A 16,487-nucleotide genomic window follows, 5' to 3' on the forward strand; every position below is an offset into this window, starting at 1 on the left:
AGGTTCCTGGGAGGCTCGGTTCGGAGCCGGTGCCTAATCGCGAACCAGTTCTTCGCTTCTCGACAGCAAAAAGAACCGGCTCTCGGCCAGGAAAACTGGTTCCAAAGCGGCACCAACACTTGGCTGGTCTAGAACCAAGAACCGCTTACGTCAGGGGCTGGGGGCGGGATTATCGTGACCAACCAAGACCAGCTAAAACTTTGTGACCGCCAGGTAGAGTGAGAGCACCTATTATCGACCACCTTCGTTCGACAGACAGGAAAACGTAAACTGATTTGCAACTATATATATGAAATAGGCGAAATATTGGTAATAACCTGTACCTAGTTAAATAGGAAAAAATGTCCTTGTTATCCTCCAGTGGTTATTTTTTTCAGTACTTTCGCTATTTTTTTCTGTGCCGGCAAATAAGTCAGAGGTGGTCCAGCTCTAGCTTTTGGTTGCTAAGGGGACATGTATCGACCACCCCATATAAATGAATGGAACTTGACATAAATTTGTTAGCATACTGTTTAAGTGTCCTGTCTTGTGTATTTGAGGTTAATATGAGAAAGGGTGGTAGCTATCAGCACGTCTAGGAATCCGTACATATTCACTGTTGTAACCCAAGTTGCATGACACAAAATAGCTGTTAGGAAAGCAGTTTGAAATTATGAAGCAACATCTGCTTCCGAGCGTGTTGCTTGTCTTTAAGTTGATATAGTAAGTAAGGCTGTAATAATATAACTAAATGTATATGTGTGAAGTTGGTTTTTTACATTTAGACAGTTTATTATCTGTATTTTTGCAGGACATACATTTTAATAGGTAACGATGTTGCTGGGAAAGCGGAGACGTATACAGACGTATACAGTGACGTGATGACGTGGCTCTCTAGCCCGTGGAAAAGCAAACCGGTTCTTAGAAGGTTCGCAAGTTGAGCCAACTGCGAACCTGCACTAGCACCAGCCCAGAACCAGAACTAGGTTCGCGTTGGTGGAAAAGGGGTACGTGAGCAATGTTAGATTGCGAGTAAAAGGAACTCTAAATAGTCAGAATTCAGCGCTTGCGTAACGATTTCACAACGGTCTGCCGAGCCGTGAATGTGCAGTTCTCTCCCCCGCACCCTCGTAGCGTCCCTGTCACTCAATCTTTCCCCCCGCTAAGTGACGTCGCGGCATCGCTTGGCGGGTGACGTCCTCCCCAGGCCCCACACCGCGCCGCGCTTTCTCCGTAACTGTGGAAAACCGTGGGCGAAGGATCCTGCGACAGCGGCGCTCTCGTGCCCCGCTACTTCCCTTTTTCGGGGGGGGCCGCTGAGCTTTCACAACGCGCCGAAAGCCGCCAGCGGGTTCTCAGAAGAGCGGAGCTGTTCCGTGTCAAGCCTCTGCTTACATTCGCCGCGTTCCCATACGCGCTTCCCGGAGTGCCTGCCGCTTCGTTGGGCTGCTGTGTTTGGCGCTCCCGCTGCCGCCTGCTGCAGCGACAACACGGTCCCTTCCCACTTCCCCCCGAGAGGTACACGCCAACGCTAATTAACTGTATCCAATGTGCTGTCCATTGACATTCACCCCTCTAAAATAAAACAATTTTTAACAAAGGAAACTATTTTTAATTTTGTGCGCTCAACAGCGCACGCATTTTTTGATATTTGGACATGTTTACAGGCTACATTTTAATGGAGCGGCTCACAGTACAGGCTCAAAAATTCTGGAATCCGCTGTTACCCACCAGTAGAGCTTTACGGTTTTGTCAATTTCCTGTGACCAATTTCGTTTTAGAGGATTAAACTCCTAGCCTGCTGCTGGAAGTGCCGAGTACGACCCGAGCAGCCGGCTAACGCTGGCCCTCGTGCGTATGATTGGCACGTCTGGCGAAGCGATCTCTCGGGTTTAATTTGACTCTGGCTTTTGAGGGTCCTGCACCAGTGAAGCCGGAGAGAGGCTTCGGGAACCCCACGGCGAGCGGCCTGTTGTGACCGAGCACGCGTCGGCGGTCAAACCTCCCCCGCTTTCCGCACCAAAAACCGTTAATTAATTTGCGTCTCTGAGCCCCTTCCTGCAACCGGGAGACCCAGCCGCTTCAAATCTCGGACGGCCCGAAGCCCTGTTCCAGATGGGGGTGGGGGGGAGAATGAGAAAATAACACCCCTGAATTTTGGATAAGCATAAAAGAGTGCATTGCATCACCAATGAAAATGGTTGATTTACCTAGTGTTGATGCATGTGGGTCATTTTTTTTGCCTTGTTTTAGCCCATTCAATAGAGGCTTTTAATCTATTTTTTCACCTGGAGACAGAATGCCTTGGCCTTTTTTTGGTGGCCAAATACAGAGGCGTTTTTTTCCCCCCCAAGGAATTTTCTCTAGTGTTTTCCAACCTGCTTACCAACGAGTGCCTGTCATTTCCAGATCCAAACAGCGCTTTTTTTTTTTATTTGTCTGAGCCCTGTTTGTGACTTAGCCTCAGCTCTCAGTTCTGAAATTCTAAGTCGTTATTTGGGTCATTTTTACTCGATCTACGCAACCGGTTTATTAGATTCATAAAACCTGGCCGTTTCACTCTTTCTCATTATCACCCTCTCTGATTCCCGAGTCTCGGGTGCCCAGTCCTCACAGCCGCGAGGGCCCGAACAGGCGGCAAGGGGCCTGATTTATCGCGCCGCGTTTCGATTGGACGAGGCCGCGGCGGCGTCCGTCCGCACCCCCCTCGGCCGCAGAGCCCTTCGTTCGACATCTGATTGGCTACGCGGTGTTTACGACTCGACGTGCGCTTCGAGGCGGAGCCGCAGGGTCCTGGAACGCAGCCCTCCCCAGAGCGGCGTGGGTTCCGGCTTGTTTCTGCCCGCGTGTCCACACTCATCCGCAGGGCAGCACCGCTGCAGTGATCTGGGATTTTCCTGGGTCAAAATGGAGTTTAGGAGTTGACTCTGTGTGCCAGTGCAGCGATGCGTCGTCTCCGTATGTTTATTAAGTTCTGGTACCCTGAGAGACCACCACAGTGCATTGAGATGTAGGTTATAAAACATTAAACTCGTAACAAAAAATTTAAAAAATTTGAACAATTTGAATATTTATGGAAGGGTTAGCTATCGTAAGTGGTAGAATTGGGGGGTGGGGAAGATATAGCCTATACTGAAGGATGTACGTGTTGTAAGGGGGTCATTGTACAGGAATAGTGGTATTTGGAATAGTAATATGTCTTAAAATCCGTTTAATTTTTGTCACTCAAAACCTAGGGTACAATATAAATGGACCTTTAACTTAGTGAATCCACACAAATGCTATTGTACTGTATTTAAATTACTTTTATATGTTCATTCCAAAAAAGTTTGCACCATCCTTTTTGCCACTGGTATTAGTTCTACTAATACCAGTGGCAAAAGCATTAGTTCTAAGCAACATCTAAGCAACATCAAAGGCTTTTCAGAATTTTATTTCTCAGTTTAATCTGCAGAGATAGGAGAAAAACAGTGTAGGTTAATACAGTAGAATCCACTTAATTGCATAACGGATTATAGCATAATTCTGGTATTTTCATAGAATTGCCAAATCCCGAACCATTTCCCACTCAGTCCTTTGTGAAGAGATTGCATATTTGCATAAACCGTTATTAAAAGTGCATATTTCAGATATTTCCATGGAATTATGTCCCAATTAAATCGTGTAATGATCTATAAATGTGCGTGAAGTCGGCAGGTGTGGCATGAATAAACCGGCAGTTGCCCTGTATAGACACAAAGGTAGGCTGTTTCTGTTGAAAATCACGTCAATAGCGGACCCCTGAGTGGCACGCGTGGCTATTGACACTCTTCTTTCTTTAATGCAATTAAGCAGATTCTGCTGTGGTTAATTTAGCATGCCTAAGGTTGCATGTAAACCTGAAAGCAGTCAAAACTTTAAAAAAAACTTGAAATGGAGTATCATTTTACAAATTATACCAATAAAAATCATTTCACAGGTTTTTTTGTGTTTGTTTGTTTTTGCGCAGTTTCTATTATGGGTGGCTTGATAGAACACTTTAGGTGGCCCGCCTAAGACTTTTCAATGCAGGAAGAACCCCTCACGCTTCGTGAGTCGTTCCTGTAAATGCGGTCCCCGTGAGGAACAGGAGCCGTGGAGACCGGGCGTAGCGGTGTCACCACGCCGCCGCCGAGGTCGCTCCCCCGCTTTTCGCAGAACAGCCCGTGTTATTGGCTCACGGCCGAGCTTCCCCCTTTTCATGGAGAAGTCATCTGCAGCTCAGCGGCGTCCTTGCGTCCGGTCGACACTCCGGCCCCCGACCGCAACCGTTTCCTGTGGAATCTTCTCTTCGCATTTCGTGTTCAAACGTCAATCTCAGGTCTCTTAGTTTCCAATCTGCGGTGGGTTTAGATGCTTTCCCGTAAACGACCAATTTATATTCCGTACGCTGGGAGAGTGACCTGCTTGTCCAAGCAACAGTTTCACTGAATAAAGAGGCAGACCAGGAGAGCCTCAGGAGATTGGAGTTTCATTTTATGCATTACAGCCTGTTTTGTGTATTTGTATGTGTTTGTGTGTTTGTATGCATGTATGTATGTGTGTGTGTTTGTGTTTTTCTGTGTATGTATGTGTGTGTGTGTGTGAGACAGGTGACAGGTTACTGGTGGGCTGGGTAAAGCTGAGTGACTTCCTTCCCTGTCTCCACGCTCACAGGAACCTGCTTCCCATCAGTCACGTGTGCACGGAAGACGGGGAGAAGCCCATGGTGCTGCTGCCCTACATGAGCTGGGGGAACCTCAAGCTCTTCCTGCGGCAATGCAAGCTGGCTGAGGCTAACAACCCTCAGGTGAGGCCCAGGCTTCGGCCTACTCACCTGTCTCAGTCATCCAGGTTCCCAGGCAGTTCTGTTTTTTGTTTGTTTTTGCTTTTGTTTTTAAAGCTTTATTGATATGGAACCTTTCTTACAAGTTATAAAGTGATTTACAGAAAACATGAAAAACAAACAAAGATGATTGGGTCATTTCCAGGAAAGCTGTGTCACAACCTGTATCGGCAGACAGCACATAATTACGACCTCCAACACATCTCATGACTTGAAAATTCACAGCCTACTCTGTGAAATGAACTGAACTGAAATGCAGTGCAGTAAGTTTGACAAACGTTACATTTACATTTTTACAGTGCAGGCATTTAGCGGACGCACTTAACCAGAGCAAACATGCACAGGTTACCTGTAGAGATGACACTTTTACGTACAGTTAATTTACGCAGCTGGCTGTTTACAGCAGCAGCTCAGGTGAAACGCCTAGCTCAAGGCTACGGCGGCGTGCCGCGAGGCCCGTTCCTTGACCGTCGTGCCTCACGGCCGCCTGCGCGGTGAAAGAAGGAAAAACAGGGAAGGTTAGCGAGGAGGCAGCCACCTGAGAAAGAAAGGGAACGAACGGGTTTCCTTCTTGGTGGCTCCAGTTTTTCTTGGGGCTCTGAAGCTATCCCCTTGTGCTTGTTCAAGCTAAACGATACCAAACAGACCTGAAAGGCAGTCCAAAACTTTGAAAAAGCAACCAGAATTATCCCAGGAATGACATTCAGTGAGGTGGTGTAATCCACGGCCTAGAGAGCTGTTACGCTCGTACCACCACAGTTATGACGGCAAACGGGAAAACTAAAGCCGTCCCATGTGAAAAAATAGTGTACTTAAGCAAACTTCAGGCATTGTTAAGTATGAAATGGTGTACTTCGGCATACAATTTTTTTTCACGTGGCTTTCACTGAAGAGTTATGGTCAAAACCAAGGATCTAATGGAAGTTGAAATGTTCATATGGTGACATCGGTGATACCATGCCATTTATATGCAGACATTTTACCATCAATATAAGAAAGTAACATATAAATCAGTGCGAAAATATGGTTGAATCTGAATTTTTAAAGAAGCATTAGTGCAAATTCTGCAGATGAAACAACTGTACGCTTCTCCCTTGTTATTGTTATTGTAAATAGCTTTAGCTTTAATAGTTGCAATGTTAGTATTTTCTCGTAAAAGCTCGTTTTTTGTTTTGTCCGAGGACGAAAGCGGTATGTAGCACGCATTCTGTAAACTGAGGAAGATGTTTAGTCTTGGGCAGGTCTAAGGAACTGGGACTTGTCTCTCCTAAAAGACAGTCAGGCTATTGTGTGAGCCAGCCCCCGGGGGCTTGGCATGGACGTCTCTGACGAACGACGCCAAAAACCAATCAGCCATCGCTAGGACTGCGTCGGTGGGGGCGGGGGGGGGGTTCGGGCTTCGCTTAACTTCACGCATCGAAAAATGTTTTGTTTTCCAAGCTGGGCCATACCGTCCAGCGAAGGCCTTGGTTCCTTTCGGATGGCACGTCCCTGCGTTTCCCTCCCCAGCCCCCCTTCACACGCCTCACGCGGCAGGCGAAACTGAGACCCCGGAGCGCTGTCACTTTTTACGGCGTCTCTGTAAACACGAAGGCGTAAATCAGCAGCGCCGCGTCGAGTCGAGGAGAAGCTGTTCTTGGCGATCGTCCCGTCCGCATCGTTACGGGATTCTGGCGCCCGTTCCTCCGGTGGCGAACGGCACGTCTCCCCGGTGCCTTCGTATCGCGAGCACAGCGTGTACCGCGGGGGTCGGCCCGGTAACCGATAGCCACTGTTTTCGGCAGTGGTTTCGCGACCGAACGTTACCGTCCCGGCAGAGCCTCGTTTTCGTTTGTGACGCCAACGCCCTGTCGGGGCCTGCCCTGTCTGGCTGAGAGGCAACCTTAACCCCGGTTCAGTCACGCTGCCAGGTGAAGTCCAAGCGTGTTAAGTACGTGCGTAACTCAGAAGGACGGCGTATGCGTTCGTGTCAGATTTCGTTCGGTGTTTGACAGGCGGTGGTTCAAGCCAGGATCTTATTACATAAAAAAAACTATTAGCTTACGCAAGCAGAGCATTCCTTTGGTTTTTAAGTTGTATTATCACTTTGGAACCTGTTCTACCCCCAGGCGCACAGGGGTTGTGTGTACGTACATAATCTGCAGTCATTGTGCTGATGGTGCGTAAGGCTTGGGTTGCCCTAATTACGAGATCATAAAGGATATAATGTTGAATAGCTTCATGTGTGTCAGTCACCCTGGCGTCAGGATGTGTCATGAGTTCATTGCCCTGATTGGTGCTCTCTCTCCTCTTCCTCCTCCTTTCTGTTTGTCCCTCCCCCTCCCGCCTCCAGGCCATCTCCCAGCAGGACCTGGTTCACATGGCCATCCAGATCGCCTGCGGGATGAGCTACCTTGCCAGGAGAGAGGTCATCCACAAGGACCTGGCCGCAAGGAACTGCGTGTGAGGGCCCACCCCCCCGACCCCTGACCCCTAACCCCTCTACCTGCGACACTCACACCACCCCACCTCCTCAGCCCAGCTGAAAAAGAATCAAAGAACAGCCTTTGTATAAAGAACTGAGAACCCTTTTAAGGTTCACCTTCACCACAATCGACCCGTGGGGTCTAACACTGATAGTCGCTATAGTAGCATGCTGCGAGCGGAACCTCCATTTCATAAACCGGTGTGGTCAGGGGAACAGCCCTCACCGTCGCGCAGGTGTCCCAGGAACAGCGAGCGGGGCTTGAAGTCTCCTTTTTTGCAGGATCGATGACAGCATGCAGGTGAAGATCACGGACAACGCGCTGGCCCGGGACCTCTTCCCCATGGACTACCACTGCCTGGGGGACAACGAGAACCGGCCCGTGCGCTGGATGGCCCTGGAGAGCCTGCTGAACAACGACTTCTCCAGCGCCGGCGACGTGGTGAGACGGACCGAGCCGCCGCGCGCTAACCGACCACGTTCTGCTCCTTACAGAGGGTGTCTGTGTGTGTGTGTGTGTGTGTGTGTGTGTGTGTGTGTGTGTGTGTGTGTGTGTGTGTTCAGGACTCGGCGAGCGCTTTAGTCAAGTTTCATTCACACTCACACTCCCTGGACTGGAACTGTTGTGGGCCAAGTCTGGCGCTCTAGTTCATATTCGCATGCGGATGCACTTTCGCGTTTTCAGCCGCTCTAGACGAGAGCGTCTGCAGAATTAACGCGACGTGATTTAACGCCGCTTGCTCGCGCCGCTTCACTGTCAGACCGGGTAGGGAATGACCGTTCGGAAAATGGCGTCCGACTGTCAGGTGGATGCTGGGAATACAGCCAATTCTGCAAGAAGAGCCATCACTCAAATGACCAGAATCTTAAATGGATTCCATGATGGAAAAAAATAATTTTAGCACCATGCGCTCATAGCGGTAAACTTATTAAAATGGATGAAAAGCAATTCATTGTGGCTGGCGCAGTAATTGAAGGGGTCACGCAGGGACAGATTGTTGATTGTCTCTGTGTTGACTCAGCACTTCTCCAACGTAAACATTTGGCGAACTTTAATCAGTTTTACAACTGAGAACGTTGCTACCATTGGCAGCATGGTGTTTACCGAAACACCTTTGTTTACGCAGTGGAGTAAAGTGGAGGTCATTTCAGTTTAATGTACCTTTTTAAAAAAAAATTTAATTTTTTTTTTTTTTTTTATGAAGGGGACCTGGTCACATTCATTCAAATGTGAATAATAGTTTCAATAGATAGAATAGATTCAAATAGTTGAATAATACATATTATTGTACATATTAACTGAAGGCCACTTTTGGCAGCTGTATGTGCCCTTTAATTGTCCATGCATTAATGTAACTCTTGGCAGAGGTCTCTGTGAAATCCCAGTTAAATCTGTCACCCTTCTTATATTGGAAAGGAAAGGCCCTTGGTGAGGCCTGCCTGTACCCATTCTTTCCACTTTCCACTCCAAAAAAAGAACAAAAAACAAAAAAAAAACATACTTGCGAGTGGAGGGGCTCCGTTGCACCCCTGCCGGCGTTTTGACGGCTCTCTGTCTCCGCGCTAACAGGGAGGGGGGGGAGGAGGGGGGGCGCGGGAGACAATGCGAAACCCCGCAGTCGCGCTCAGGCCCTTTGTGGTTCATCACAAAGGGGAAGGAAACCGCCTGCAGACGACCAGGAAGGGCTTTTATCTTCTCTTTTCCCTTTTCCACTGGTGTGTATGTGAGGCTGTCGCCGTGCCAGACAGCAGAGCGTTAAACGCGCGTGATGATGCCCTGGAAAAGGTGTAAACAGCGGGTAGGGGCGCTTTCCCCCCGCTTTCCTCCCGCACGTGTTTCAGTAAGAACGGCCCTGCTTTACTGTAAGGGCTGTGCGGCAGGAAGCCCCCCCCCCCCACCGCCGAACCCCCCCCCCCCCCCCGACCCCCACCCCCTGGCCCAGTGCCGGCAAGGCCTCACCCCTCTGCCCGTTTGGGAATATGAAAGAGGTAAAACAATGATGTTTGCACTCACACACACTCATTCGTGCGCGCACGCACACTCACAAACACATACGCACATGCACACACACTGACGAGTACACACACACAAACGCATGCACACACACTCACGAATACACACACACACACACACACACACACACACAAAAACACACGCATGCACACAGACCCTCTCGCGCACATACACATAAACACATACACGCATGCACACACACACTCGTGCATGCACACGTACACACATACACCCAGGGAGAACGCAGTAACAATCCTGAAAATGTAGGAACAGTTGAAAGGAGCAGAGATCTTCATTATTTAGTCAATATTGCAGACCAAATGCTCATTATATTATTGAATCCTTCCTATGTTTAAGGAAAACCATGTAAAAATCGAAACTAAGATTTTTCAGGAGAGGCAAAGTTTATATTATTCACACTGCAGTGTTGGCTTGTTTCCCTCATTGACTGGCAATACAATGCCACAGAGTAAAGCAGGTTCAGCCCTATCAAACCCTTATTGTACCAAATATGTGCTAAAAAATGTGGTTCATATTGTGCCCCTGACCATACTGAACAAACTTTTTGTGACTTTACAGATTTCCTTGTATTGTTTCATTGAAGTGCCAAAGTTCCCAGGATACAAACTGGCGCCTTGCGCTTGTTTGTACCCTGTACAGCACCCCTCTGTAGCGCCTTGGGCAAAATGTATGTGGACAACTCAATTCTGTATTCTCCATATGCTTAACCCCCTGAAGTCACACAATTGTGTGTAGGCAGTGTAGCATAGCCATGTTCTCGGTCGTTACATGTGTTATATTTTAGAAGGTCTCGATAACGACGCTAGGCTAAGAATTTCAGTACCGAAAAGGTCGCGGCATGAGGTTGTTCTTTGTTCACCGCACTCAACGCGGTGCTGTCAACAACAGTTCGGAAGCATTCCTGCGAGCGTTCCTGTGTAAATGGTAAATGGACTGCATTTATATAGCGCTTTTATCCAAAGCGCTTTACAATTGATGCCTCTCATTCGCCAGAGCAGTTAGGGGTTAGGGGTAAGGTGTCTTGCTCAAGGACACTTCGACACGCCCAGGGCGGGGTTTGAACCGGCAACCCTCCGACTGCCAGACAATCGGTCTTACCTCCTGAGCTATGTCGCCCCTGTGTTTGATGCCTGTCGTCTCCGTCCCTGCCTCTCCTCTCCTCTCCCGCCGATCTGCAGTGGGCCTTCGGAGTCAGCCTGTGGGAGCTGATGACCCTCGGGCAGACCCCCTACGTGGACATCGACCCCTTCGAGATGGCCGCCTACCTGAAGGACGGTTATAGAATAGCGCAGCCAATCAACTGCCCAGATGAGCTGTAAGCCCCGCCTACATCCGCGCCTCTACGCGTTCTGGAGCCTTTGCTTTCGATTGTGATTAATGGTTTGTAGGAGAACCTTATCAACACCAGAAACTTGGTACACCCAGGTCTCTATTTGATTCACGCTTTATACTCAAATCAGTTTGTTCTTTTAAATTTCTACAAATGTACATTTCTTTTCATTAGAGTCCTCTAATGTTTGGGACATTTTTTCTTAATTTGCTGCTGAACACCACCATATTAGATTTGTAGTGAAACTGTTCACATGCAGATAAAGTGCAGATTCGCAGCTCTTATTAAAGGGTATTCATACATTTTTGTTTCACCATGTAGAAATTTTTATACATTGCCCCTGATATGCGACAAAGTACTAAACTTGACTTTTAATGTTTTTTTTTTTTTAAACATAACATTAATATGTCCCAAACATTATGGTGCCCTGAAATGGGCTATGTATAAAACGTTCTATAATTTGTACTCGGTGAAACCAAAGTGTATGATAATACCCTTTTATAAAAGCTGAGAATATGCACTTTGATTACAAACCAAACTTGTCTGGAATACAAATCTAAAATTGTGGAGTACAGAGCCAAATCAAGAAAAAATATGCCTTTGTCCCAAACATTATGGAGGGCGCTGTATTTTTTAGCCCATCTCTTAAGTAACTTAAGGATATTCATTGCTGGAAAATATATTACTGCAATGCTGTGATTTGTCTTTGACGATAATGGGCCTCTTGGCCCTTTACTGGGCACAGTGCCTTCGGCCTCTTTACTTATCCTGGAGAGGTCAGGCCTGCGTGGGAATCCCTCCGCTCAAGGTCTCCTTGAGACAGGCCAGTGGCGCACGGCTGGCTTTGCAGCGATGGGTCGCGCGCTCGGGGGAGAGAGAGCCCTGAACCCCGATTCAGATGTGCGTCGGCTATCAGCGCGGCGAGGACGCGGCCTTATCGACATCCTGCAACCGGCCGCGCGGTTGGAAGCGGCGGGAGGAGCGCCGGCCAGGAATCACAAAGCCGGCCGTGCCAGGACGCCGCCGGGGCCGCTATCGCGCGGCAGCGCGGCCGAGCAATCTGATGCGTGTCCGTCAAGACCGCGGCGCGGCGAGAGAAAGGAAGGGCTAATCAGTGATCTATAACCCCGGCTGCACACTTTCACACACTGGGCGTTGAATTGGTTACGAGTGTGTACTCGAGTCGCACAATGGCGAACGCTAAAGTGAGAAGGGTGGAGTGTTTGCTTTCGGTGTTTTTTTAATACTCTACATTGCTTCGGCTTTCTTTGTTTTCCAAATCCGAAACCAGCACATTGTTTATCAGTGGTCTTATCTCCACAGACCAAATATTTTCTTCTTCTGGAGAGTGTATTTTGTGTGAAATGTGCATGTCCGCTGGGGTTGCAATTATTGCCGATTTGTTTTCCACGAAAAAGAAAGGTCCTGGTCTGAACGTGTGATGTTTGTCAGTGCAGAGAGAGGCTCAGACAAAGCCGTGTTGGTGCTCCTCCCCCAGGTTTGCAGTGATGGCGTGTTGCTGGGCCCTTGACCCCGAGGAGAGGCCTAAATTTCAGCAGCTGGTGCAGTGCCTGACCGAGTTCCACGCCGCTCTGGGGGCCTACGTTTGAAATCCGGTCCCAGGATTTCCCAGGACGAACGAAGCTGTCTAACAGCGCTACCCCAGCTGAACACGCCTTCGCCAATATCGTGCCTTGCTCAAGAAAAACTTTCATAAGTTTTCACTTAATTTTTTTTTTTTTTTTTTTTTTTTACAAAACCAACTCCTAATCCCAGTTAAGTTTCTGGAATTTTCTTGGTTCAGACAAAGCCTCTGAAGGGAAAAGCTGTGATTGCCTCAAGGTCGAATCGAGGATTTTACCGTTCAAAGACATTTCGATTGCCTGCGCCAAATGTCGCAAGTGAAAAACGATCTGTTCCTGCTGGAAAAAGGCGTCGCGACGATGCCAATGGCCCGCACGCGTGATTGCACACTTCGTCTTTTATAAAACTTTGCCTTTTATAAGAAAAGTTGCAGCGCTTTTATTCCCTATTGTTTTGCTTTTGGATTCACACTTGCAGAAGCTGGGCTGTTTTGTACAGAGACTTTAAAAATATATATACATATATTGTACAGTTTTGTGTATCTTGGAGAAAAAAAAAAAACTTTTCTCGTTGATTTTAGATGTGATGTGTTCTGTGAGAGAATGACTCCAGGATTTTGACCTCAATAACGTGCCAAAGCCAATAGAAAATGGCATGTTTACTGTGAGCACAAAGCTTTATTTCACCCCACTGCTGAAAGCACAGGTCAGATATTTCTCGTGATTGACTAGAATGGGTTTCTGGCCAGAGGACTGCAGTCAGTCTCTGAGGACGAGTATGATGGGTTCTGGCTTTTTTTTTTCTTTTTGAATCATGCAACAAATGTTTCACCAGAGATTTGAACCTGATAAATCCTGATACATTTCCTTGGATTCAAGCCCTGTTGGAGTACTGTCACCCTTGGTAACACAACATGCCCAAAAATCTGCGCAAAAATTGGGAAGAGAGCCTGGGACCGTATATATCCTTTGATTTTGAAGAGGCATACCCAGAGAGAGGAATTCTCAGTTGGTTTAGTATGTGCAAATGCTCTTATGCTCTTTTCCCATGCACCCGGACATTGTTCATAGCTAGGGCCACAAGTTTGTCTCCACCATGTGACCTGCAGGGATTTAAACTTGTATTTCAATGGTGCGGTCAAGTATGAAAACAATTAGTTGATCTATTATGGTGAATCAGGCATATCTTTGAGCCCCTGGACCTCACTCCTGGTCCTGGAGAGCCACAGGGATTGCTGGCTTTTGCTGTTACTCAGTACTTGAGTAACACAGCAACTGATCAGTTTAAGCATTACAGTTAACTCGGGTCACCTGGTTTCTTAGGTCTGATTCAGCCAGCAGACTCTGTGGCTCTCCGGGACTTGAATTGAGTATCACTGCAATAAAAATAAAAATGCATCCATATAAAGCAGGTTTTTGTTTGACCGAGCACAAAGACGCCTGATTCTACTTAGTCTTGATTGAAGACCATGATTAGTTAATTCGTTGAATCATTAATTTATTTTTTCATTTAACTTTTTTGTGCAAGTTAAATGTTATATAACTGCTTTCATTTCTTCAAAGAAAATCTAACATGCCCCTTTTTTACGACTTTTAAAAATACTGTAGTACGTCTGATAGCAATAATCACACTGAACACGAGTGTCGCTTGTAAACATCGTTGGAAATCATTGCCTGTGCTTAATTAGTAGCAATTATTTTATCAATTTAGATTACTGAGGTAGTGCAAATGGGATAATTGAGAAGGGGCTTGACAAAGAGGCTAATGACCACTCGCTGGCAGAGGACTGAAGTACCATGCGAGAAAACAAGAGGAGACAAACTGGTGGCTCTATTCATTGCTAATGGTTGGTGTTGGCAAATAAGCAGAACCAGCATTGACTTTTTATTCCTTTGCACATACAGTAGTGCTTGGGGATAAAGCTACTGCATAATTCATCTCTTCATCAGTCACACAGTGCGAAATCTGAAAAGTACTGAATTAACAGCCTCAGATGTATGACTTCCCAAGATTTTATTTTGGCTGTAGGTCTCTATGACGTCTCTGAACATGATACCTCAATGAAAGGGTTTTATTAAGTCTTGAATCGGTATGGTACGTATTATTATGCAGATTAAACCGGTATTTCAGGCAAGTCTTGTAAGTAGTTGTGAATTACATGTCAATAATGTTTAGGATTGAAGCTTCTCCTGTACTCCTGCATTTCTTCAGTGACACAGCCAGCTTTCCGAATGCCAGCACCACAAGCTAAAGTCCAACACATCTAATAGTTAGACACATTTTAGTGCTCTCCCTTTTTGGTGAAAAAAGAAATGGGGAAGACCAAGCTTTTGGTCTTTTCGAAACCTGCTGTCGAACACCGATTGCTCATTTTACATGTCGGCACTATTGCATTTGCACACTGCCTCTCTGCCTCTGGCTCATTACACTCAACAAACCTTTGAGATATTCCATTGAAATATCCACTCGGTTGTGACTTAGCTGGTGTAGTTTTGCAGAATGCAGTGCGGAGAACAGGTGCAGACCTGAAACTTGGACACATGGATGTCACTTAATGAAATTCAGCTGGACTTAAAAGGCTTTGTCTGAAGATCTGCCTCCCCTTATATCTGTATTGCATCATTTGCTGTGATTTTTCCCATTCACAATCCCCGATATATATATATATATATATATATATATATATATATATATATATATATATATAAACACAGGGTTTTCAGTTAGAGGTCATTCTTGAGATTTGTGGTCAGGGTGCTCCACCAGTTCACATGGTTTTTCATTAATTTTTTGTTTTCCATAACTGTTAACTGGGGTAATGCCATAAGCCTTCTGATTGCTGTTGGCCTTTTATGCCCTTTTCAACAGGAAAAGGGGCTTAAGGATGATGCACGTTTGCTCATGTAGACATTCATTGCAGTCACTGAACATATGAGAATTTGTCATGTAAAAGTAAGCTGGGGTGGGGTGGGGATTCACGGAAGTACTGAGCAGTGAACTCGTCCTTGATCTCACTCGACTGATTCATCTCCCATTCGAAAAAAAAAAAATAGTTTTAAAGTATTATCTTAGATTGGGCATACACATGTATATCGGATTGTTGAATACTCAGTAACCCACGAAATGCTATGGAGGACACGATTGCTAAAGAACCCATACTCTGCTTATTGGTCAGCAATGAATACAAATAGTCCTGCAACTTGATTTCATCTTTTAGTGTCAATGATGGCCAGAAACATAAACGCGTCATATCTTAACCTGTGTGCTATTAGCGAAGTGCTGATTCAGATCACATTTCGCCGCCTGCATTTAAAAGCACACAAAAAATGAAAGTGAAAATGAAAACTTGACACTCCTGGAGTAAAATCATGTTCTTTCTTACAGCTCAATATTCAAAATAATTCTTTTGTCAGTAGTTCTATGGCAGTTACTTGTGATGTCACTGACCTGCTGGCTGCAGCACTGGTATTAAGGCACCATTTCTATACAGAAAAGTTGAGTCTATGCTTCACAAAGCTTGCGTATGTTTGAATGGACCTTGCGTTCCAGACTTTCAGGGTTTACACAACAATAGCATGTAATCTGACAGGTACTGTACAAAATCTGTAATGAAAATGCACAAATTTTAGGTGATCTTTTCAGACTTGGACCATTGTGGAGCAACCAGGGTATGCCACTTCAGCTCTACCTGTATATTTTATTTTTTATTTGTATTACTGTAAAAAAAGAAAATTATTCTTTGGCTTAGCAAGGCTGTATGTTTATGAGGTAACCCAAAATTTCGTGGAAGGTGATCTGTATCATCAGGTGATCGTGGTGACTTGTGATGATTGCTTTTGTTGCTTGGGTTCTTAAATTGTGCCATACGACCCATTGTTAATCATTAGAGTTCCGTTAGATGGTAACAGTTTGCTTTTGTCCAAAAATCTACATGAGCACTTGAAAAGTTTAAAGTCTAATTTATTAAGCACAACAAATTTCTCAGCCATGCAGTCTCTAAAACCTTGGATACCCTGGAAGATTCTTTTTGCATGTTTCTGCTGCTAAATTGGTACAAATTGGTAAAAAGAAATCAGTAAATCCAGACTGTGTACTTTTAAAATGTCAGCTTTGTTAAACTTTGTCACTGAATGTTTATTGAACATACAATAATAAAGCAATCCACCAACCTGTCTATATAAATGAGTGGCTGCCAATTTTAAAGCCCTAAGGGGCCAAATGTGTACCTTTCCAACACCTACACGCTAATATT

General features: G+C 46.0%; 1 protein-coding gene across 2 annotated transcripts in view; it reads left to right on the plus strand.

Annotated features, from left to right (window-relative positions):
* Positions 1-16,411, plus strand: part of ryk (receptor like tyrosine kinase) — a 57,257-nt gene extending 40,846 nt beyond the window's left edge. For both annotated transcript variants that reach the window (XM_035413505.1, XM_035413506.1), the window contains 5 exons: positions 4,654-4,786; positions 7,155-7,264; positions 7,569-7,728; positions 10,500-10,636; positions 12,150-16,411. In XM_035413505.1, coding sequence (XP_035269396.1) covers positions 4,654-4,786; positions 7,155-7,264; positions 7,569-7,728; positions 10,500-10,636; positions 12,150-12,261 — 652 coding nt within the window. In that variant the 3' untranslated portion in view covers positions 12,262-16,411. The remainder of the gene's footprint in view (positions 1-4,653; positions 4,787-7,154; positions 7,265-7,568; positions 7,729-10,499; positions 10,637-12,149) is intronic.
* The last annotated feature ends 76 nt before the right edge of the window (positions 16,412-16,487 follow it).

Source organism: Anguilla anguilla, chromosome 4 (genome assembly GCF_013347855.1).
Source record: "Anguilla anguilla isolate fAngAng1 chromosome 4, fAngAng1.pri, whole genome shotgun sequence".
Taxonomy (NCBI): Eukaryota; Metazoa; Chordata; class Actinopteri; order Anguilliformes; family Anguillidae; genus Anguilla; species Anguilla anguilla.